Source organism: Salmo salar, chromosome 26 (genome assembly GCF_965601325.2).
Source record: "Salmo salar chromosome 26, fSalSal1, whole genome shotgun sequence".
Taxonomy (NCBI): Eukaryota; Metazoa; Chordata; class Actinopteri; order Salmoniformes; family Salmonidae; genus Salmo; species Salmo salar.
In genome coordinates this window covers 15,751,726-15,775,621 of record NC_138316.1, presented here as the reverse complement: position 1 = coordinate 15,775,621, position 23,896 = coordinate 15,751,726, and the positions used below count along the sequence as shown (strand labels likewise).

Genomic DNA, 23,896 nt, shown 5'->3' with positions numbered 1-23,896 from the left:
GACGTCATTAAGGAGGTTTCTGTTTCATCACTTGCGCTCTGTGTTATTTCTTTCCACTCAGGATGAGGGTAGAGCAATGTGAAGGCTCTCTCTCCTTCAGAGGGTCATATGAAGTGGAGAGGACTGCACAGCCTGCACTTCCCTCCACATTCTCAAAGTTCACTACTGGAATCCTTGTGGCTTTTCTGCAGGCACAAGGGAGCAGGCCAAGGGGCACACAACCCCTCCATACACGGGCCTACTGGGCCACAGGCTAGACTCTATCCCCACAATGTAGGGCCGTAGAAGGAGAGCTCACCATATCAAGGGGAGATACAGTATCACCAGAAAGACAACATCAACGTCAGGGGGAGGGGATAGGGCTGGCTGTAAAGCACTTACATTCCATAGGGTAGAGACAATAACACAGCATGAAAGGAACTAGCTATCAAGGCCAAGACAACAGAAGAGGGATGTGTGCGTGAAACCACACACACACACACACACACACACACACACACACACACACACACACACTACAGTGTGTATGGGTTAAATAAGGCAGCATGGAGACAAAACTAACACAATGAAGGATGAACCATTTAATGAATTTTTCCATTTTACAGCCAGGTTTAAGACATGTGGATGGAAGACACTGAGAAGGATAACACACACATTTCCACCCCGAAAGTGTATAAATTACAGGCAAAGCCAATGTATGAATTATGGTCTAGTTAATGTGAGAGACTGACAGACATCCAGCCTAGCTGTAGAGGCAGAGACTCCACCCTAACATTAGCATGACAATAGACAAGCAGAGCAGTGTCCTAGACAGGGGGAGGGGAGAAACTGAGGTGGGAGGCAACCTTTCTCTGCCAGGCTGCTAACAGGTTACAGGGTCACTACCACCAGCATACACACAAATACAAAACCAAGCCACTATAGCTGTGACTAAACAGTGATGACCAGGGGAATTTACTACGCTCCTGATTTGGTCACTCAAGCTGCACTGAGAACACAAATTCTATATCCAATATCTCTGCAAAACAGAGAAATACCATTTTCAAACGTTTTCTGCAAAAAAGCCAACACACGTCACCAAAAAAAAAAAAAAAGAAATGTACACAATGGTTTGGACTCCATATTACCCAAAGAAATAACAGCTGAAGTTCACAGCTGCATTTCAAACCAACCCAATAACCCAGCACACAGAGATGTGGGTTCCATTACCGTACATGTTATTACAGACCATCATCAACAAATCATTTCAAGATCCTCAAAGCCCAAACAAGCTGGAACAGTAGGTCCCCCTTTCTATCTTATTAAAGAATAACACAAGTGAGTGTCTCACCCCAAACCTTTTCAGGCCCTCGTGATTGACAAATCCTCGCTTAATTGGCCCATGTTCCGTGTGACTTTTTTCCTCTTTTTCCCAATGATGGATAGTTGAATCATGTTAAACCACGGCTAAGCAAAGCACACAGCCTTCTTTGAGGTGTTCTTCTTTGAGGTTATAAAGAAACACCGCCTGCAGGAGCTCCTCCATCACACCTCTCAGCCCAGTGCCTCTTCAACCTCAGGAGGCTGAAGAAATTCAGCTTGGCACATAAGACCCTCAAACGTTTATAGAAGCACCATTGAGAGCATCTTGTCGAGCTGTATCACGGCCTGGTACGGAAACTGTACTGTCCGCAACCACAAGGCCCTCCAGAGTGGTGTGGTCAGCCAAACGCATCACCGGGGGCACACTGCCTGCCCTCCAGGACACCTACAGCAACTGGTGTCACAGGAAGGCCAAGAAACTCATCAAGGACCTCAGTCACCCGAGCCACGGCCTGTTCACCCCGCTACCATCTAGAAGGCGAGGTCAGTACAGGTGCATCAAAGCTGAGACCGAGAGGCTGAAAACTGCTTCTATCTCAAGGCCATCAGGCTGTTAAATAGCCACCACTAGCTGGCTACCGCCCAGTACCCTGGCCTGAACTTCAGTCACTTTCACAAGACAGCTACCACCCGGTTACTCTACCATGCACCTTAGAGCCTTCTGCCCTATGTACATAGTCATGGAACACTGGTCACTTTAAGTCATGTTTACATACCGTTTTACCCACTTCCTATGTATATACTGTATTCTAGTCAAGGCATATCCGATTTAACTATTGCTGTACATATACTATACTTCATATATACACTACATATTCTATCCATATACTGTCCATATTGACTATACATCCCATCCACACACAGTTATACTCCGGACTCCGACATCGCTCGTCCTAATATTTCTATATTTCTTAATTCCATTCTTTTTCTTTTTAGTGTGTATTTTTAGATATTACTTAACTGTTGGAGCTCTGAACGCAAGCATTTCGCTACACCCCGAGTAACAGCTGCTAAATATGTGTATGCAACCAATAAAATATCATATAATTTCATTCTTCCAGCATGCAAAACTACACTTCCTGGCTGCCAGGCTGAGGAAGTGATGTCACATCCCCTCCCCCTCCAGTCTTACCTGAGTCAGAATCTTTCTGGTCTCCATTGGCTCCAACAGTGAAGGGTAGCTTCCTCTTGGATGCCTTCTCTTTCATCTCTTTGACGCCATCGCTGCGGTCCAATTTAGGAGTCTTGTTTGACAATACTTTATCCTGGAAAATAAAAAATAAAACATGAACACCGTATTGCACAGCTAAACTCAGCAAAAAAAGAAACGTCCTCTCACTGTCAACTGCGTTTATTTTCAGCAAACTTAACATGTGTAAATATTTGTATGAACATAACAAGATTCAACAACTGAGACATAAACTGAACAAGTTACACAGACATGTGACTAACAGAAATTGAATAATGTGTCCCTGAATAAAGGGGGGGGGGGGGGGGGGGGGGGGGGGGTCAAAATCAAAAGTAACAGTCAGTATCTGGTGTGGCCACCAGCTGCATTAAGTACTGCAGTGCATCTCCTCCTCATGGACTGCACCAGATTTGCCAGTTCTTGCTGTGAGATGTTACCCCACTCTTCCACCAAGGCACCTGCAAGTTCAGACATTTCTGGGGGGAATGGCCCTAGCCCTCACCCTCCGATCCAACAGGTCCCAGACGTGCTCAATGTGATTGAGATCCGGGCTCTTCGCTGGTCATGACAGAAATCACGCACAGAACGAGCAGTATGGCTGGTGGCATTGTCATGCTGGAGGGGTCATGTCAGGATGAGGCTGCAGGAAGGGTACTACATGAGGGAGGAGGATGTCTTCCCTGTAACGGACAGCGTTGAGATTGCCTGCAATGACAACAAGCTCAGTCCGATGATGCTGTGACACACCACCCCAGACCATGCCGGACCCTCCGCATCCAAATCGATCCCGCTCCAGAGTACAGGCCTCGGTGTAATGCTCATTCCTTTGACGATAAACGTGAATCCGACCAGCACCCCTGGTGAGACAAAACCGCAACGTCAGTGAAGAGCACTTTTTGCCAGTCCTGTCTGGTCCAGCGACGGCGGGTTTGTGCCAATAGGTGACGTTCTTGCCGGGGATGTCTGGTGAGGACCTGCCTTACAACAGGCCTACAAGCCCTCAGTCCAGCCTCTCTCAGCCTATTGCGGACAGACTGATCACTGGGGGAGAGATTGTGCGTTCCTGGTGTAACTCGGACAGTTGTTGTTGCCATTCTGTACCTGTCCCGCAGGTGTGATGTTCGGATGTACCGATCCTGTGCAGGTGTTGCTACACTTGGTCTGCCACTGCGAGGACGATCAGCTGTCCGTCCTGTCTCCCTGTAGCGCCGTCTTAGGCGTCTCGCAGTACAGACATTGCAATTTATTGCCCTGGCTACATCTGCAGTTCTCATGCCTCCTTGCAGCATGCCTAAGGCACGTTCACGCAGATGAGCAGGGACCCCGGGCATCTTTCTTTTGGTGTTTTTCAGAGTCAGTAGAAATGCCTCTATAGTGTCCTAAGTTTTCATAACTGTGACCTTAATATCCTACCTCCTGTAAGCTGTTAGTGTCTTAATGACCGTTCCACAGGTGCATGTTCATTAATTGTTTATGGTTCATTGAACAAGAACGGGAAACAGTGTTTAAACCCTTTACAATGAAGATCTGTGAAGTTATTTGGATTTTTACGAATTGTCTTTGAAAGACAGGGTCCTGAGAAAGGGACGTTTCTTTTTTTGCTGACTAACAGTAAAGACACACAGATGATAATTTTTTTAAACTGTATTTATTTAACTAGGCAAGTCAGTTAATAAGAACAAATTCTTATTTACAATGACGGCCTAGGAACAGTGGCCTTGTTCAGGGGCAGAACGACTGATTTTTACATTGCCAGCTCGGGGATTCGATCTAGCAACCTTTCAGTTACCAGCCCAACGCTCTAACCACTAGCCTACCTGCCGCCAAAATGGGGTACACTACTAGCTGGGAGGAATATTCTTTCATTAAAATAAAACAGTATTTTAAAATGAAAGGGACGATGTGGAAGGATATTTGTAGAACTTCCTCTAGATCAGTGCCAAGCTTTACCCTAATGTTGGAGACTTCCCTTAGCACTGGGAGTAGACAGAGCCTGGACAGACAGAGACACAGGGACACAGCCCATCCAGGACAGGACACACTGACAGAGGGACACAAAGAGAGACAGGCAGGCGGCAGCTGCGTATCCCAAAGCTTTACACTGCAGCGTGCTTCTGTCTGCCCCGAAACTTTCAGCGATTAGGGGATTTGCAGAGCGTGACTTTTCCATGGAATTTCCTCTCGGCGCTCCGGCAGCAGAGCAGCACAGAGCAGATGCAGACAGTCCCAGATGGGAAGAGAGAAATGGAAGGAGCGGTAACACTGCCGGGGTCTGTGGTCCACGGCAACTGGAACCCATCAGAAGACCCCTATTCTGCCCTTGAATTGCGTTCCCATGCAAAACTAGACAGAATAGTGAAAAAACATCACGGCGGGCTCAAGCACAAGAATAACCGCACACGGTGGTTATGTTTCTACGTTCATCAGCCAACAAAGCCTCTTATCCTAGGGAAGACCAGCAGTCTACGATGCAACAACCAGAGCCAGGTGTTCAACAGAAAGAGATGGAGGAGCCTCTTCAGCACATTGGGACCAAGTCTCAGTCTACAAGATCAAGGTCATCAAAACAGTCAAGCAGATCCTCAACGGCGAGTTCTGCAGCCATCAAAGCACACGCCAAGGTGGACGCAGCGCATGCTCAAGTCTCCTATGCTGAGAAGGAAGCTTCTGTGATGAAGCAAAAAGCTGACCATGATGCAAGTTTATGTTCTCCAATTTGAGAGAACAGCTGCTGCTGCGTTGGCTGAAGCTGCCGCCCTTAAAGAAGCTGTAGAATCAGAACGCAGAGAGCTTCGTGAAGAACTAGACACAGGGACACAGCCCTTAAGTCCAGTCCAACGTACTTGTGAGTATGTGCAACAACATGCTAGGCCCTACTTTTCTGAACTTCCATTTGAAGTAGAGAAACAAGAGCTTAGTGTTGACCTAGCTACATGCCATAATCCAGAAAGTAGCAAACGGAGCATGAGCAGAGACTCTCCGTTCAAAAGAAATGAACAGCAGCATGGTGGAAATGGAAAACAAGCCCACTTCCAGTCACATACACAAAGCGTCCCTGAGTCACAAGTGGCACCAGACCTCATCAAGTACCTCCTACGCCGTGAGATTGTGAGTTCCGGACTCCTGAAGTTTGATAATCGCCCTGAAAATTATTGGGCATGGAAAGCATCCTCTCTCAATGCGACCAGAGACTTGAATTTATCAGCCAGGGAAGAGTTAGATCTAATTACCAAGTGGCTAGGGGCAGAGTCGTCTGAGCAAGCAAAGAGAATTAGATCTGTCCATATTTTCAATGCAACAGCAAGGCTTAACATGGTCTGGCAACGACTAGAAGAGTGCTATGGTACACCTGAAGTGATCGAGAATGCACTGTTGAAGAAAATTGATGATTTTCCAAAACTGGCTAACAAAGACTATCACAAACTAAGAGAACTAGGTGACATTCTTCTCGAACTGGAGTGTGCTAAAGTAGAAAGGTACCTTCCAGGCCTCGCTTATCTGCACACATTTCGGGGGATAAACCCTATAGTAGAGAAACTTCCCTTCAGTTTACAAGAAAAATGGATAGCACAGGGATCCAAATACAAGGAGGACTATCGGGTAGCATTCCCACCATTCTGGTTCTTCGAGAGTCATCAGGAACCAGGCGAAAACTAGAAACGACCCCAGTTTCACCCTCTACACCTCAATTAACCAGGTGTCTATGAAAGGTGAGAAACCTGCCAGGTACAGCAGCAAGACACCTGTGACTGTATACAAAACAGATGTGTCATCAGAGCCCTCAGACCACCAAACCAAACCCAGTAAGACAAAGGTTGAAAGCCCTGACCATCACTGCCCAATACATAACAAGCCTCATCCTCTTAAAGTGTCGTGGGTTTAGATACAAAATTCTAGATGAGCGCAAATCATATTTCAAAGAGAATGGCATTTGTTTCCGATGTTGTGGGTCAACTCAGCACAGAGCTAAAGACTGTAAGGTGTCAATCAAGTGCTCTGAGTGCAACAGCGACAGACATCTTGCTGCTCTGCATCCAGGTCCAGCCCCTTCAAATACAGACACCGCTACAGCAGAGAAAGAGCATGGCTGGGAGCAAGGTGACGATGCTCTTCTATCTATCACCTCAAAGTGTACGGAGATCTGTGGTGAGGCAGTCAATCCAAGATCATGTTTAAAAATATGCCTAGTCAAAGCTTATCCAGCTGGGAAAAGAGAGAAAGCTGTCAAAATGTATGCATTGCTTGATGAACAAAGCAACAAATCTCTGGCCAAGACAGTTTCTCTCAATCTCTTCAACAAAAATGACAACTCTGCTCCATACACCATGAAGACCTGTTCTGGGGTAACAGAGACTTCAGGCAGGAGAGCCGTCAACTTCATGGTGGAGTCTATAGACGGACACATGCAGCTCACTCTCCCTACTCTGATAGCGTGTGACATGATGCCAGACGATAGGATGGAGATTCCCTCCCTCGACATTGCGTATCATCATCCCCATCTGCAACCAGTGGTGGACAAAATTCCAGCAGTGGACCCAGACGCTCTCATCCTCCTGCTCTTAGAACTAGACATCTTAATGGTACACGAGGTACGAGAGCAAATAAATGGGCCCCACGACACTCCTTAAGCACAGCGACTCGACCTCGGGTGGGTCATCGTGGGTGAAGTCTGTCTGGGAACGGCTCACCGACCAGCCAATGTTAACGTGTTCAGGACAAACATACTTCAAAATGGTCGCACATCCTATCTGAGCCCTTGCCCTGACATCATCCAGGTAAAAGAGAACTACAACAGTGTAGCTCAGAAACACATCTCTCCCTCTACAGTGCACTCAAGAGATCCAAGCACAACTGTGAACACAGACAGCCTGGGATGTTCCGTGTTCGACAAAACACAAGACGATAATAAACCAGCACCATCAGTGGAGGACAAAGCCTTCTTGGACATTATGGACAAACAGGTTTTCCAGGATGATGGAAACAACTGGGTGGCTCCACTACCCTTTCGCCCCACTAGACGTCACCTTCCTAATAACAGGGAGCAGGCCATGAACCGTCTCGCTTCGCAGGACTTTAAACAAAAAGCCTGACATGAAGCATCATTGTGTCAAGGCGTGTCACTTAACGATGTTCTGCTCAGTGGTCCAGACTTAAACAACACACTCTTGGGTGTCCTAATGCGCTTCTGCAAGGATTGCATTGCACTAACGGCAGATGTGCAACAAATGTTTTACTGTTTTGGTGTACGTGAGGATCACAGAGATTACTTAAGGTTTCTCTGGTATGAAGACAACAATCCAGATAGAAACATAACTGAGTACAGGAAGAAAGTCCATGTATTTGGGAACAGCCCCTCACCAGCCGTAGCCATCGACTGCATGAGACGAGCAGCTCTACAGGGTGAGAAGGAACACGGGTCAGAACCCAAGCAATATGTAGTGAGGAACTTCTACGTCGATGATGGGGTGACATCAGTAGCTACTACAGAAGAAGCCATCAACATTTTTAAGAGAAACACAAGCAATGTTAGCGGAGTCCAACATTAAACTACACAAGATTGCATCCAATAGTAAAACAGTTATGGAAGCCTTCCCTATGGAGGAACGTGCAAAAGACTTAAAAGATCTGAACCTAGGAGTGGATCCTCTCCCCTTTCAACGGAGTCTGGGACTTTCCTGGAACCTGGAAACAGACAGCTTCTCATTCCAGGTGTCCCACAATGAGAAGCCTTTTACACGGAGAGGCATCCTGTCCACAGTGAATAGTCTTTATGACCCCCTTGGGTTCGTGGCTCCAATAACAATGCAAGGTAAAGGCTTAATCAGAGAACTCTCTTCTGATCAGAGTGAGTGGGATGCCCCTCTTCCCACAGAAAAAGAAAAGAAGTGGAAAATGTGGAAGGAATCTTTGATAGAGTTGGAACATGTGTATATTCAACAGACCTACATCCCAGTCTCTTTGTCTACCACTCAAAGAAGAGAGCTACACATCTTCTCGGATGCCTCTACAGTAGCCATAGGAGCGGTAGCCTACCTGAGAGTTATTGACTCGGAAGGTCAATGCCATGTTGGATTTGTCATGGGGAAATCAAAATTGGCCCGTCGTCCAGCCCACACTATCCCACGCCTAGAACTGTGTGTGGCTGTGCTAGCTGTTGAGATGTATGAACGGATCAGAGACGAAATGGACATTGATGTAAATGCAGCCAAGTTCTACACAGACAGTAAGATAGTTCTCGGTTACATCCACAATGTCACCAAAAGATTCCATGTGTATGTTGCCAATAGGGTAACTCGCATCAGGAAGTCTACCCATCCAGACCAGTGGTGTTATGTAAACACTGACAGCAATCCAGCAGATCATGCAACCAGGCCCATACTAGCTGCACTCTTAAAGCACACCAGTTGGTTCTCAGGTCCACCTTTACTGACCCAAGCAAACTCAAGTGAGCCTGAGTCCATCAATTTTGACCTTGTAGAGACTCACGCAGATGCAGAGATTTGACCAGGTGTCACTGTCTTTGCCACTAAGGTTTCTGGAGCTCAACTCGGCTCTCATTGCTTTGAGAGGTTCTCAAGCTGGAAAGCTCTCAATCGAGCCACAGCACGACTCATTCATGTTGCCAGATCCTTTCATGACGGCGCGGACAACACCAGCTGCAGGGACGCAGAAAATGGACAGCAGAAAAGCCTAATGTAAAAGTAGGAGATGTTTTCTTATTGGAAGACAGTCAGGCGCACAGAAATGTCGGGCTTGTGGTCAAAACCTTTACCAGTAATGACAAAAAGGTTAGGAAAGTTGAACTAAAAATTGTCAAGCAAGGAGCTGTTAAGGTGTTTCTGAGACCATTCTCAGAGATTGTTGTTGTTCTTTCTGAAGCTTCCTAGAGACAAAACATAAAAATAAAAAGGACATGATTTGTTTCTTAATACATGTTTTATCTCATAGTGGCACAATTTCATTACACCAGGCGGGGAGTGTGCTGCCATCCTGTTAGAAGGTAACAGATCATTTTATTACAATGGTTAAGATGGATTTTCATTGTGTTCCATGGTGTTAATCGCCCCCTAGTGGAGCTTTCTGGTACTTAGAAAGACTGTACGCAAACAGGAAGTAGAGAATTTGTTTTGCACATAGAGAAGCAGCTAAAAACAACACTACGGTGCAGGTCTTTCAGTGTAGCCATTTCTTGTCACGCTTCAGCCTCGGAAAATATTTGTTTGTAAGTTGGATTCAAGCATTTAGCTAGTGATGATAATCTTGTTATTGATAGAGTTGCTTACATATCAATGTTGGTTGGTTGTATTTACTCACAAATTGCAATGCCTTTCATGTATGCCGTCAGCTGTATTACTTTGCTCGACTTGTAAAACATACAATACTGAAGTTTTGTTACAGTTTCTAGTGTAATATGCTTTGTTATTCTACAGAGATGTTGTACATTAGAGTAATAAAAGGAGATAGCCAATTACCATATGAGTAACAATTAGCTATATGGTTGGCGTCATGCCAGATGCATGATACCTTGGCACGTGCTTTGTATTTTCATGCAACTTGAAATGTATAATGTACAGCTACAGTATGTCTTCGTGAATTGAATACTAAAGTATATTCTTTTCTGTATTTTGCAGTTTCACAACATAAACGTTTTCAATATATTCATTCAAGAAAAGTCACGCCTTGGGAGTTTTAGTGAAGACTTAGTTGTTAGCTATCGGTCTTGTTTTGCATGGGAACGCAATTCAAGGGCAGAATAACCCCTTCGCTCCGTCAGCAAGCGGCCTGCTCCGGCACCAATGGCTCCCTTCGGCAGGACGTTCTGTCTATACAGCACAGTGCTGCCTCTCCCTCAAAAGATCGCTGTTGAAGGGCCATGTAGCAGGTCTGCTCGGGCCTGTCTGCTCCCAAACACTCCCATTTAGCTCTAAGAAGCGCAAGGATTTCAGTGTACAGAGTTCCAAAGACAGGAAAATAGATCTCTCCTCTATGCAATATCCTGCTTATATATTCAAATATCAGGCTAGTAAACTGCAACTTGATGATTTAAGTTTGTAGTCAAAGTTAAAAGAACTCTGAACTCAGATTTGAATGATTGCTATAATTAAAAACATCTCAAATGATTATAAAACAAATAAAACCTTATGTAATGCCTGTTTTTTCTAACCACTAGATTTAAAGGAGGGCCAGAGCAGCTGAGTTGTTGGCCGGGTGCTGACTGTGGTAAGGAAGGCTAATTAAAGAGCTCTGTGTAGGTGGCTGTTTACCACAGAGCTGCGATGCAGGACCCGATCAGGACAGATAAAAAGGTGGCATGTAGCAGAACGCTCGCTCTTTCTCAGGCTAGTTCCCACTGCTGCACACTGCACAGTGGCACGCTCTGCAGCCCGCCCTGGCAAGTCCCAGCCCCCAGCCCTCCTACAGTCATGAGACTATGATGTCATCCTTACAGTAGAGCGTAGACACACAGAAAGCTCTTCCTGCTGCTTAGAGCTGGGCTTAGCAGTAACTCTGTACACCAGCGAGAGGGAGGGAGGGAATGAGAGACAACATACATAGGTCTACATGTAGGAGGAATTTCCAAACAGAAAGACAGTACACAGTATACAGACAGCTGACACAGGCACACACCTACACAAAACAACATGTCAAGACAGACAGAGGCGTTAGCGCTAGGCAGAGCTAGTCTTGCTGCAACACACAGAGAAACGAGCTGGATTAAAAGACAGCTGTGAGCCACTGCTTCAAGGCTGCCTTCATGAGAAACCGTGTTTACTGGTCTCCTAGCAATGCTCTCGCTCCTCCTCTCCCTCCCAGAGTCTGATGCAATTCTGTGCGGAAGGCTGTACATAGCCGACACGCGTGTAAGCTGCACCTCTGGGTTCGCTGCTGAACCACGATGTCATCATTCTGCGTCTAAGCTCACTGTTGCCAGCATGAACAGCCACACGTCCACAAAAACACAGGCTGGCTTTAGCTGCCATTTGAAGGGACAGCTCTCCCCACTACCTAGGGGAAAACACCACTGAAATGTCTCCCTAATCCCTAGTATCACAACCATGTGGAGAAACAATAACACAGGAAATGACACCTGTTATTACGTTACCATTATAACTCTGTTCACATCTAATTAACAGCTCTGTTCATTAGAATCCACTCCTGGGAAATGATTTCAGTGGTCTAACATAGGATCTAGGGTGAACATCTCTAGGATCCATTCTCTCTTGTTTTGTCTGAAAGAGTACAGAGAGTCTCAGTGTCAGGTTGACTGTAGCAGAATGCCCTGGCCTGCCTGCCAACTTAATGCTGCGTTTGATGCATGAGGATCTAAATTTGCCACACAGTGCCAGAACCTCCGCTTCATTGATCAAAAATAAAGAAGATTAGTTCATAGATAAAACCTTGACTACCTACTCAGACGAGCCATATATAGCTGGCTGGCTAAAGCACATAACCTATGCTATATCATTAGTCATTAAGCTGATGCAACCCTACATACAGCCATTTCCCTGGCTCTAGGCTACATCTAGAAACACAGAAAGCATGTCCGTGTTTAAAGGGGAGGATTGTGTGATGTTATTCATAGTGCATTCAATATAGTAGCAAGGAACGTTTCAGAGAGCGGGACACGTGTATAAATTGCAAGTGATGCAATAATTCACGTAGGTAAAAAAAATTAAAAGTTTGACATAGTGCACTTTGCAAACTTGTATTTTAAGTGTTCTCAACAAGCTTTTTCTTCTACTGTAGAAATGTCACCATAGCCTAAGCCCAAAATGGGACCTCAGTCATAAGAAATAATCCCCAAAAAACCGACAATGGGCTCTTAGCCAGTTGAATGCCAACTCCCATCGAGCTGCTTATAAAGTCCATAATGATTTTTACCGTGTAATGAGGACATGACCCCTCGATGCAGGACTCAGCAGCAGGAGCGGTAAGGGGCTTGTGTGTGTGTGTGTGTGTGTGTGGATATATATGTGTGTAGATTTGTGGTGTCAGTACGTGTGTGATGCATGTGTTTCTTACCTTCTTCCCACCCTGCTTCTCCACCATGTCAGTGTTGAGTGGGAAGTCTTCCAGCTGGGGGGTTTTTGAACCCCCACCCTTGGGCATCGTTCAGCTATCGCCACGCCAAACCTCATTCACGCTTCCATCGCATCGTCATCGACCGTCTGCCAAAGGAGAGAGCGTGCGAGATAGAGATGGAAAGAGAGACGTTAGCACCGGGCCACTCGCCTCCACAGAAAACACATTTCCGCCTCGCCACACATTGCTTCCATTAGCAGTAGATCAGGCTACCCAATATCAACAATTACACCTGCACTCTGGTTTCAAAAGGTGAGGAAGAGCGCGGGATAACGGCCCTGTTCCTGACCCACTCTCCGCCCTGGAAGAGTAGGGTGTTTCAATGCTCTGCCATGTCCATAGGGTGAGAGAGATACTATAGTGGTCAATGCCGGTGAAAGACAGGCCTACAGAAGTAAGTCTAAGCAAGATTTTAATACAATCCTGACATGTAGCTAATCCCTTATTCACACAAAACACATTCCTAAATGAAACCAATGTAATGATCAAAAACATGAGAATTATATAGGTTGGGGGAAATTGTGCAATGCCAGTAAAACGGTTTTTACTGTTGGACAGGAGGAGACAAACATCTCTGCTTCATGACTCTCGGTAACAGCTGAGGAATGTCTTCAGGGATATGGCACGTCTGGACAACAGCCCTGCTGCCCTACCCTACCCAACATACATACTACACAGTGTTGGTGTGCTAGCAGGGAGTGGTGTGCTAGTGTGATGCAGGGAGTGGTGTGCTAGCAGGGAGTGGTGTGCTAGTGTACTCCAGGGAGTGGTGTGCTAGTGTACTCCAGGGAGTGGTGTGCTAGCAGGGAGTGGTGTGCTAGCAGGGAGCGGTGTGCTAGCAGGGAGCGGTGTGCTAGCAGGGAGCGGTGTGCTAGTGTACTCCAGGGAGTGGTGTGCTAGTGTGGGAGTGGTGTGCTAGTGTGGGAGTGGTGTGCTAGTGTGGGAGTGGTGTGCTAGTGTGGGAGTGGTGTGCTAGTGTGGGAGTGGTGTGCTGCAGGGAGTGGTGTGCTGCAGGGAGTGGTGTGCTGCAGGGAGTGGTGTGCTGCAGGGAGTGGTGTGCTGCAGGGAGTGGTGTGCTAGTGTACTCCAGGGAGTGGTGTGCTAGCAGGGAGCGGTGTGCTAGCAGGGAGCGGTGTGCTAGCAGGGAGCGGTGTGCTAGCAGGGAGCGGTGTGCTAGCAGGGAGCGGTGTGCTAGCAGGGAGCGGTGTGCTAGCGTGGGAGCGGTGTGCTAGCGTGGGAGCGGTGTGCTAGCGTGGGAGCGGTGTGCTAGCGTGGGAGCGGTGTGCTAGCGTGGGAGCGGTGTGCTAGTGTGGGAGCGGTGTGCTAGTGTGGGAGTGGTGTGCTAGTGTGGGAGTGGTGTGCTAGTGTGGGAGTGGTGTGCTAGTGTGGGAGTGGTGTGCTAGTGTGGGAGTGGTGTGCTAGTGTGGGAGTGGTGTGCTAGTGTGGGAGTGGTGTGCTAGTGTGGGAGTGGTGTGCTAGTGTGGGAGTGGTGTGCTAGTGTGGGAGTGGTGTGCTAGTGTGGGAGTGGTGTGCTAGTGTGGGAGTGGTGTGCTGCAGGGAGTGGTGTGCTGCAGGGAGTGGTGTGCTGCAGGGAGTGGTGTGCTGCAGGGAGTGGTGTGCTGCAGGGAGTGGTGTGCTGCAGGGAGTGGTGTGCTGCAGGGAGTGGTGTGCTGCAGGGAGTGGTGTGCTGCAGGGAGTGGTGTGCTAGTGTGGGAGGCCTTTCTGAACCACTGTTAGGTGCTAGCATGAACACCTCTATACACACTCTGCAGTGTTTTCATAGTAAAGGCCAACTCTGCAGTGAGCTAGTGAGGCCTTGCTAAAACCTCTGCAGTGTTTTCATAGTGAGGCCTATTCTGCTGTAAGCTTAGTATGGCCTCTCCTGCCCAGTTCCCTCCTGCTGAATCGCCATGCTACTAGATTAGCCCTATTCTCTTTAGTATCCACTGCCCTGTCTGCATGTGGAGAGGTCGCTTCCGAGCTCTTATGAATAAATTATATGTAAAGAGTTTCTCAATATTTTTTCTCCTTCATAATGCATTTTTCACCAGAGTGGGCCCGGGCTGGAGCCTGCCCCTCCTCCCTCTCCCTCTCCACTACCCGGGAACGCTGCTTGGCACTCAGCTCTGCCCTGGAGCCTGCCCCTCCTCCCTCTCCACTACCCGGGAACGCTGCCTGGCACTCAGCTCTGCCCTGGAGCCTGCCCCTCCTCCCTCTCCACTACCCGGGAACGCTGCCTGGCACTCAGCTCTGCTCTGGAGCCTGCCCCTCCTCCCTCACCACTACCCGGGAACGCTGCCTGGCACTCAGCTCTGCCCTGGAGCCTGCCCCTCCTCCCTCTCCACTACCCGGGAACGCTGCCTGGCACTCAGCTCTGCTCTGGAGCCTGCCCCTGCTCCCTCTCCACTACCCGGGAACGCTGCCTGGCACTCAGCTCTGCCCTGGAGCCTGCCCCTCCTCCCTCTCCACTACCCGGGAACGCTGCCTGGCACTCAGCTCTGCTCTGGAGCCTGCCCCTCCTCCCTCACCACTACCCGGGAACGCTGCCTGGCACTCAGCTCTGCCCTGGAGCCTGCCCCTCCTCCCTCTCCACTACCCGGGAACGCTGCCTGGCACTCAGCTCTGCCCTGGAGCCTGCCCCTCCTCCCTCACCACTACCCGGGAACGCTGCCTGGCACTCAGCTCTGCCCTGGCGCCATGGCCCTCCCTCTGCAGCTCTCCTACTCAAAGACAGCTATTTATATCCCAGAGCCAGCGACACACACAGTCAGAGGAACACTGCTCCCCTCTCCTCCTGGCATAAGGAAAGTGAGACGCGGCAAACCTCTGCCTCCACCCTGTTCTCTGGCCCCGTCCCCCAAAGCCCCACACACTCCAAGCAGCACAAAGTGGCAAAGGGGTCAACTACTAACAGAGATAAACAAAGATTCTATGATCCACACATTGTGCCGACCTAGTTTGAGCTATCTAGAACAATAAACTCCACACTATTTTAGGATAATCTAATCTACAACACCAAACCTCCATTGTAAATTCACACATTGTGACTGAAACCAGCCTTTGATGTTAGTGGTGTGAAACAGTTTCATATTAAATTGATATTACAATTATTTTTCTAATAACTTAACCAAGTACAATTTCCCCTCTGTTGGTGCCTGTAATGCCCATGGGAGGGTCAATAAGAACCTATTAAGTTTTCCTATATGGATTCCACTGTGTACTATATCAGTGACTGACTTAGTAAAACACTATTTATTGAAGCTTCTCTCCCCCTTTTTTTAAAAATCATGTAATAACTATATTATATACTACCACAGGCCTATATTATTATAGACATCACTATTCAGATGCTGTGCTTCTTGACGTAATTGTGTTATTAGGTTGTCTTCAAGGATTCCGGGGTGGTTTTGGCACAGGGGCTAAATAAGTGTATTATGTTATTGAGTCAGTCAGTTCCTCTATAGGGGTTTTTGGCGGAGAGTCTTCCATGTATTATCTGTGTGTTCTGAGCTTTCATCTCTTAGTGGGGAGAGGAACACAGACGACACAGAACCCTAAGAGGAAACACAATAACATCCATTCCAAAACACAGGCCTCATTTCCTCCGCCTTCCACCCCATTCAAAAGCTGCACAGCATCTGCTATCAGTCTGTGTGTGTGTGTCACACAGAGGGGCCCGCACTCCACAAGCCAACAGCTCTAATTCATCACATATGAGTAAGTCTATGCACTGTAAGGTACTGTAGAGAGGCCGAGGCCCTGGTCCAATGCTGGATCCTGCAGCATCCGCTTCCCGCTCTTTTACACGGGAAAACAACAAACCCTGGCTCTCTTCCTTCCAACCCCATAAAACACACACCATGTGTGCAGTCTGTCCACACTCCCCCAGGGGTCCCTTCCTGCCACTCTGTAAACAGGGTCCACCCTGGGGGTGGTCAGAGCTATTGATGCAATGTTGTACAGTTATCTTGCTTCAGCATTACTTACATGAGTAATGAAATTACATCACCGATTGAATTTCACTTTGACATTGTTTAGTCTGGGAGGCTAGGTAAACAAAGCCCACGTCATCCTCACAGCACTGCTTACAGTGGAAGAGCAGCTCACCAGGAGCCAAATTGCAAATGCTAAAGGCCCATTGGTGAGAAAGTTGATCTGCTATCAAGGAACAGCAAAATGGCGATAAGTGTGGTAAGTATAAATTTGGCATTTTAAGGCAAAGTAACGTACGTTCCTTATTTTGCTTGCAATATCTTATTGGAAATGCCTTATCCGTCCAATTTCAACAGCATAAACACGGTGCACATGGCAGCCATGTTAAAGGTCTACATAAACAGTCTTTGATGTGGGTTGTTTTGGTGAAAGCCCTTCCAGGCACCAATGTCACCTGACAGCAGTGATTGGTCATGTAACTAGGAACCACGCAGTTGAGGCATTAGACCAAGCAAAAAGCATTGGCTTGCTAGCTAGCTGACTATTCTCAACTATGATTGGTGCTTAGAGAGGGTGGGGGTGGGGGGTTCACACACAGGTTAGAGTTGTTACTCTTAGCATGAATCAGACTATCCCAACAGAGGCAGGGTTCATCGCACTGACCTAGTAGATGAGTGAAGAATGTGGTCTTTTATGGGTTCCCAATGGGGACGTTTTTACTGAGACTGACCCCTGGTCAGCAGAGCTGGAGGTTAGGCTCTAAAGTGCTTTCTCCTGCTTCAATACGCTACATCGAGAGCCCTCACCTCTTTCTCCTGCTTCTACACTACACAGAGCCCTCACCTCTTTCTCCTGCTTCTACACTACACAGAGCCCTCACCTCTTTCTCCTGCTTCTACACTACACAGAGCCCTCACCTCTTTCTCCTGCTTCTACACTACACAGAGCCCTCACCTCTTTCTCCTGCTTCTACACTACACAGAGCCCTCACCTCTTTCTCCTGCTTCTACACTACACAGAGCCCTCACCTCTTTCTCCTGCTTCTACACTACACAGAGCCCTCACCTCTTTCTCCTGCTTCTACACTACACAGAGCCCTCACCTCTTTCTCCTGCTTCTACACTACACAGAGCCCTCACCTCTTTCTCCTGCTTCTACACTACACAGAGCCCTCACCTCTTTCTCCTGCTTCTACACAGAGCCCTCACCTCTTTCTCCTGCTTCTACACTACACAGAGCCCTCACCTCTTTCTCCTGCTTCTACACTACACAGAGCCCTCACCTCTTTCTCCTGCTTCTACACTACACAGAGCCCTCACCTCTTTCTCCTGCTTCTACACTACACAGAGCCCTCACCTCTTTCTCCTGCTTCTACACTACACAGAGCCCTCACCTCTTTCTCCTGCTTCTACACAGAGCCCTCACCTCTTTCTCCTGCTTCTACACAGAGCCCTCACCTCTTTCTCCTGCTTCTACACTACACAGAGCCCTCACCTCTTTCTCCTGCTTCTACACTACACAGAGCCCTCACCTCTTTCTCCTGCTTCTACACTACACAGAGCCCTCACCTCTTTCTCCTGCTTCTACACTACACAGAGCCCTCACCTCTTTCTCCTGCTTCTACACTACACAGAGCCCTCACCTCTTCCTCCTGCTTCAATACTCCATTGAGAGCGCTCACCTCTTTCTCCTGCTTCAATACTCCATTGAGAGCCCTCACCTCTTTCTCCTGCTTCTACACTACACAGAGCCCTCACCTCTTTCTCCTGCTTCTACACTACACAGAGCCCTCCCCTCTTTCTCCTGCTTCTACACTACACAGAGCCCTCACCTCTTTCTCCTGCTTCTACACTACACAGAGCCCTCACCTCTTTCTCCTGCTTCTACACTACACAGAGCCCTCACCTCTTTCTCCTGCTTCTACACTACACAGAGCCCTCACCTCTTTCTCCTGCTTCTACACTACACAGAGCCCTCACCTCTTTCTCCTGCTTCTACACTACACAGAGCCCTCACCTCTTTCTCCTGCTTCTACACTACACAGAGCCCTCACCTCTTTCTCCTGCTTCTACACTACACAGAGCCCTCACCTCTTTCTCCTGCTTCTACACTACACAGAGCCCTCACCTCTTTCTCCTGCTTCTACACTACACAGAGCCCTCACCTCTTTCTCCTGCTTCTACACTACACAGAGCCCTCCCCTCTTTCTCCTGCTTCTACACTACACAGAGCCCTCACCTCTTTCTCCTGCTTCTACACTACACAGAGCCCTCACCTCTTTCTCCTGCTTCTACACTACACAGAGCCCTCACCTCTTTCTCCTGCTTCAATACTCCATTGAGAGCCCTCACCTCTTTCTCCTGCTTCTACACTACACAGAGCCCTCACCTCTTTCTCCTGCTTCTACACTACACAGAGCCCTCACCTCTTTCTCCTGCTTCTACACTACACAGAGCCCTCACCTCTTTCTCCTGCTTCTACACTACACAGAGCCCTCACCTCTTTCTCCTGCTTCTACACAGAGCCCTCACCTCTTTCTCCTGCTTCTACACTACACAGAGCCCTCACCTCTTTCTCCTGCTTCTACACTACACAGAGCCCTCACCTCTTTCTCCTGCTTCTACACTACACAGAGCCCTCACCTCTTTCTCCTGCTTCAATACTCCATTGAGAGCCCTCACCTCTTTCTCCTGCTTCAATACTCCATTGAGAGCCCTCACCTCTTTGTCCTGCTTCAACACTACATTGAGAGTCCTCACCTCTTTCTCCTGCTTCTATCGACAATGTACTGTAGCTGCGTTCTGTGTCTGTAAAAGTTTGTGGTAGATATAACGTCATTGCCCGGCAACACATATGTAATAGGACCATAATGTAATAGGATATCTATATATCTATCCATCGATCGATCTATTTGGAATGTGAAATGTGAAATGGAAAATGTTGAGCAGCAAAAAAGAAAATACAAACCAAAAAACTTGGTTAAAACTAAGAAAAATCCACAAATTCCGCATGAATTCCCAACGCAGCTGCTCTGGTCCAGCGATGGTTTGGGTCTCATGGTCTATCCCTTTCAGATGGTTAAGAATTGCATCTGTACTACCATTACTGCACGTCAATTCAACCTTGCAAAGTTTGCATTTCCTTCTCACTTAACTTCTCAAAGTATTGGCATACAGGACTTTGCTGCTGTCGCTTGCCTTTCTCAGCCATTTTACCAACCGTTAACGACAATGACAGTGGTGGAGAGTAGACTCCAAAATAATTGCTTCCTCGACTGCTTGCACGTCGACTCCTTTTGTCGACTCCCATTTCAGTCAAGATTCGATAGGAATCGACTCCTAAGCTTCAGTATTTTTGGAACAGAGTCGACTGATTAGTTGCGGTATTTCCGAGAACCAAAAATGGCATCTTTCATAGCGAACTAGGAAGGGATGGAGAGAGAAGGGATGGGCACTGTACAGGCAGGTTGACAGAGCCAGAGCCTATCTACCGGCAATCAAAAGCTGTATCTCGTAATGGAATGCTGTATCTCGCAATTTCTTGACTTGCAATATCTCGCAACTTCAGTAAAGCAGGGCCCACTATGCTGTTAACTATCTGCAGCCACACAAAAAAAGCATCTGAATCCCACCCCTAATATTTCTACGTAATTTGAAGTCTGGCTACATTTTCTGGTGCCTCCCTCATTTCAGCATCGGTGTGGACATGAGAGGGTGTAGCCAATATGTGTAGGCTATCACCTACAATTGACATGTAGGCAAATTATTTATGTACATTTGCATATATTTAAGTTTTTTTCTTAAACAGAATAGTGTTTTTTTTGGTCTTCAAATAAATGTCATTGGATATTTTGTGGTTTGGACACCAAAACACATTAAGACATTATTTTACTGTAATAGAGGAGAACTTAACATTTGTAACAATACCCTTTTTACATCTCGGCTCCCAAAATTAACAACAGAGCAGACCCTACTAACATGAAAGCTCAGTTTGTCACGCGGTGCCGCCAGCAGCATTTTAGCCACAGACTTGTGCTAGCTGTCTAGTCTGTGTTTAATAAACGTGCAATGAGAATAATCAAAAACATTTATATAAGGAATTGGGAACTCATTCTGAGAAATAATCATCTTATCCAGGTAGGCCACTTGATTTCAACGTTCTAAACAACGTGAACAGGCTGTTGTTCAAACAGTTAGAGACAAGAGGATGTACCGTTCTACAGTATTAGCAAGCAAATAGTGCCAAGTTGGCTAGATTGTAAATATAAAGATTAGCTGTCTATTCACGAGCGGGTGGGCATGTGCTTTAGAGATTGTTTATGAGACCTGTGTTCATTTTCTATAATGCCTGCTACCAGAAGTTCATTATTAATATATGTGCATTATGCATGGGTCTGGTCAAAAAATGTAATAACAAAAAGGGGGCATTTTCATAGACAGACTTGAAAGCCAGATCAGTGATTATAGCAAAAAGCAGGTTATACTATTTTGATAAAATAATTAGTGGGTCTTATGGTTGAAGGCTTATATTTAGCCGAGGTATAATTTGACAAAGCCCTGAATTCATTAGATTATTACCGACTGTTTGAAATGCAGTGTATTTACCTTTAAATTGTGCAACAAAGCTTATTTTGAGAAAACAAAAATAAAATAAAATCATTTAAGCCATATCATCCCAGCCCTACCCCTAACATCACAACATTCCAGGCCTTGTGACACACTGAATTACTCTTGCCTGGCCCTCATGGTCCCAGCTCTGTTGACAATTGAAAAATGTAATTACTAGTATAATTCTAGGAAAACTACTGTGGAAATAGTGTATAGTGCACTGTGTTTGCTATTATATTTGTTATAATTTTAGGCTCTAGATTGCAGGAAATGGTGTTTCAAGTGTTAAAAGATGTAAAAATCTCTGAGTCAAAACAGGGACACAGCACCCCTCCGGGCTTCACCTCAATAATCAGTACCAGCTTGTTAAAAAAAAAATATTTGGGAGAACCCTGGTCTGGAATACTATGGTAAACATATTCCATGTTAATTACATAGCCATGATACTAACAGATGATTATGTCGCTGCGCAAAAACCTAATTTCATTCTGAGACAGCACTGTGTGTTGTTCCCAGGTAGCTCCAATATTGTGAAGGCCTCTGTCCCCCTCACTGTCCACTGACATGGTAGGACCCATGAGGAGAACACACACTGCTAATAAATCTCCAGTCTCCACTCGCAAGCAACTGCATCTGGCTTACAAACACATTTACTGGACAAGCTGCTTATGAACATGAAACAGTCGGGATACACAACTACCGTAATTCCATTGGGATGATAAAACAAACAAGCCCCTAAAATTCTAGCAAGCCTTAGTAAACAGACACAGTCCTCTGGGAGCTTGTGTGCAGCGGTGGGGTTGAGTTCACTTTTTCCACTGCGTGGGCTGAGCCTCTCCATACGTTTAACAGTATCACATGACCAGCTAGCACGGATATACACACAGAGAAAGAGAGAGGACATATCTACTACTCCGCCATGGGCTGCAGGGACTATAGGTCCACACAGCAAAGTAAAGTTTCAATGAAAATCACAGAAGCGGGTTGAGGAAGCAATATTTCCCCATTGAAAGCAGTTCAGCCAAGCCTCTTATATAACTGGATAATAGCTCCCTTCCAAATGTTGTGAATGAGATATATAGAGATATGGATACACATACATGCATACCACACACACACACTGAACAAAATAATAAAACGCAACATGCAACTATTTCAAAGATTTTACAGAGTTACAGTTCATAAGGAAATCAGTCAAATCGAAATAAATTCATTAGGCCCTAATCTATGGATTTCACATAACTGGGAATACAGATATGCATCTGTTGGTTACAGATACCTTTTTTTTTAAAGTAGGGGCGCGGATCAGAAAACCAGTCATTATCTTATGTGACCACCATTTGCCTCATGCAGTGCGACATCTTCGTCGCATAGAGTGATCAGGCCTGTGGAATGTTGTCCCACTCCTCTTTATGGCTATGCGAAGTTGCTGGATTATGGTGGGAACTGGAACACGATGTCGTACATGTCGATGCAGAGCATCCCAAACATGCTCAACGGGTGACATGTCTGGTGAGCGTGCAGGCCATGGAAGAACTGGGACATTTTCAGCATCCAGGAATTGTGGACAGAACCTTGCCTCACGGGGCCATGCATTATCATGCTGAAACATGAGGTGATGGTGGCGGATGAATGGCACGACAATGGGGCTCAGGACCTCATCACAGTATCTCTTCAAATTGTCATCGATAAAATGCAATGTCCATAGCTTACACCAGCCCATACCACAACCGCACCACGAACATGGGGCACTCTGTTCACAACGTTGACATCAGCAAACCACTCACCCACACAACGCCATACGTGTTCTGCGGTTGTGAGGTCGGTTGGATGTATTGCCAAATTCTCTAAAACGACATTGGAGGCAGTTTATGGTAGGGAAATTAACTTCTCTGGCAAAAGCTCTTGTGGACATTCCTGCAGTCAGCATGCCAATTGCACGCTCCCTCAAAACATTGGGTTGTGTGACCAAACTGCCCATTTTAGAGTGACCTTTTTGTCCCCAGCACAAGGTGCACCTGTGTAATGATCATGCTGTTTAATCAGCTTCTTGATATGCCACACCTCTCAGATGGATGGATTATCTTGGCTAAGGAGAAATGCTCACTAACAGGGATGTAAACACATTTGTGCACAACATTTGAGAGAAATAAGCTTTTCGTGCCTATGGGCAATTTCTGGGATCTTTAATTTCAGCTCATGAAACATGGGACACTTGACATGTTGCGTTTATATTTTTGTTCAGTGTATATTCATGTCGTAGTTTCCAGTCAACTCCATTTCACTGAAAAGTTACTTCAACAAGTGAATGCTAGCGATGGCTAGCTATTCTACCAGTCTGTTTTAAATGAGTGTTATCATGCTAACAGCACACCCTGCACACGAAAACACACAAACATTCCCAGCTAATGATAAAACAGTCATGGTACTTCATTTAAGAGAATGAACAAGATTTAACAAGGCAACCTTGGGGTTAATTTGAAATTGGCACCAATGGCAGATTGAGGGATTATTACATCCGTACCCCAGTACGACCCACGTGACCGCGGGGAAACGTCACGCCGTGAGGAACTATTAATGAGCCAAAAAGATTCAACGGAGCTTCCTGGTACCCCAACGTCAAGCCACCAGTGATTGGAGGAGGACCACATCAGCATTCTGAGTGTGGCAAACCCTGTAGGGACAGGGTCAGAGACCCCAAGGAGAAGACAGGGCGGAGGGG

The 23,896-nt window shown here is 46.7% G+C and overlaps 1 protein-coding gene across 3 annotated transcripts in view; it reads right to left on the bottom strand.

Annotated features, from left to right (window-relative positions):
• The window catches only part of LOC106587256 (ankyrin repeat domain-containing protein 11), a 148,135-nt gene that overhangs the window by 22,231 nt on the left and 102,008 nt on the right, over positions 1–23,896 (bottom strand). For all 3 annotated transcript variants that reach the window (XM_014175490.3, XM_014175493.3, XM_014175492.3), the window contains 2 exons: positions 12,575–12,720; positions 2,495–2,627 (listed from right to left, as the gene is read on the bottom strand). In XM_014175490.3, the coding sequence (XP_014030965.2) occupies positions 2,495–2,627; positions 12,575–12,661 (220 nt within the window). In that variant the 5' untranslated portion in view covers positions 12,662–12,720. The remainder of the gene's footprint in view (positions 1–2,494; positions 2,628–12,574; positions 12,721–23,896) is intronic.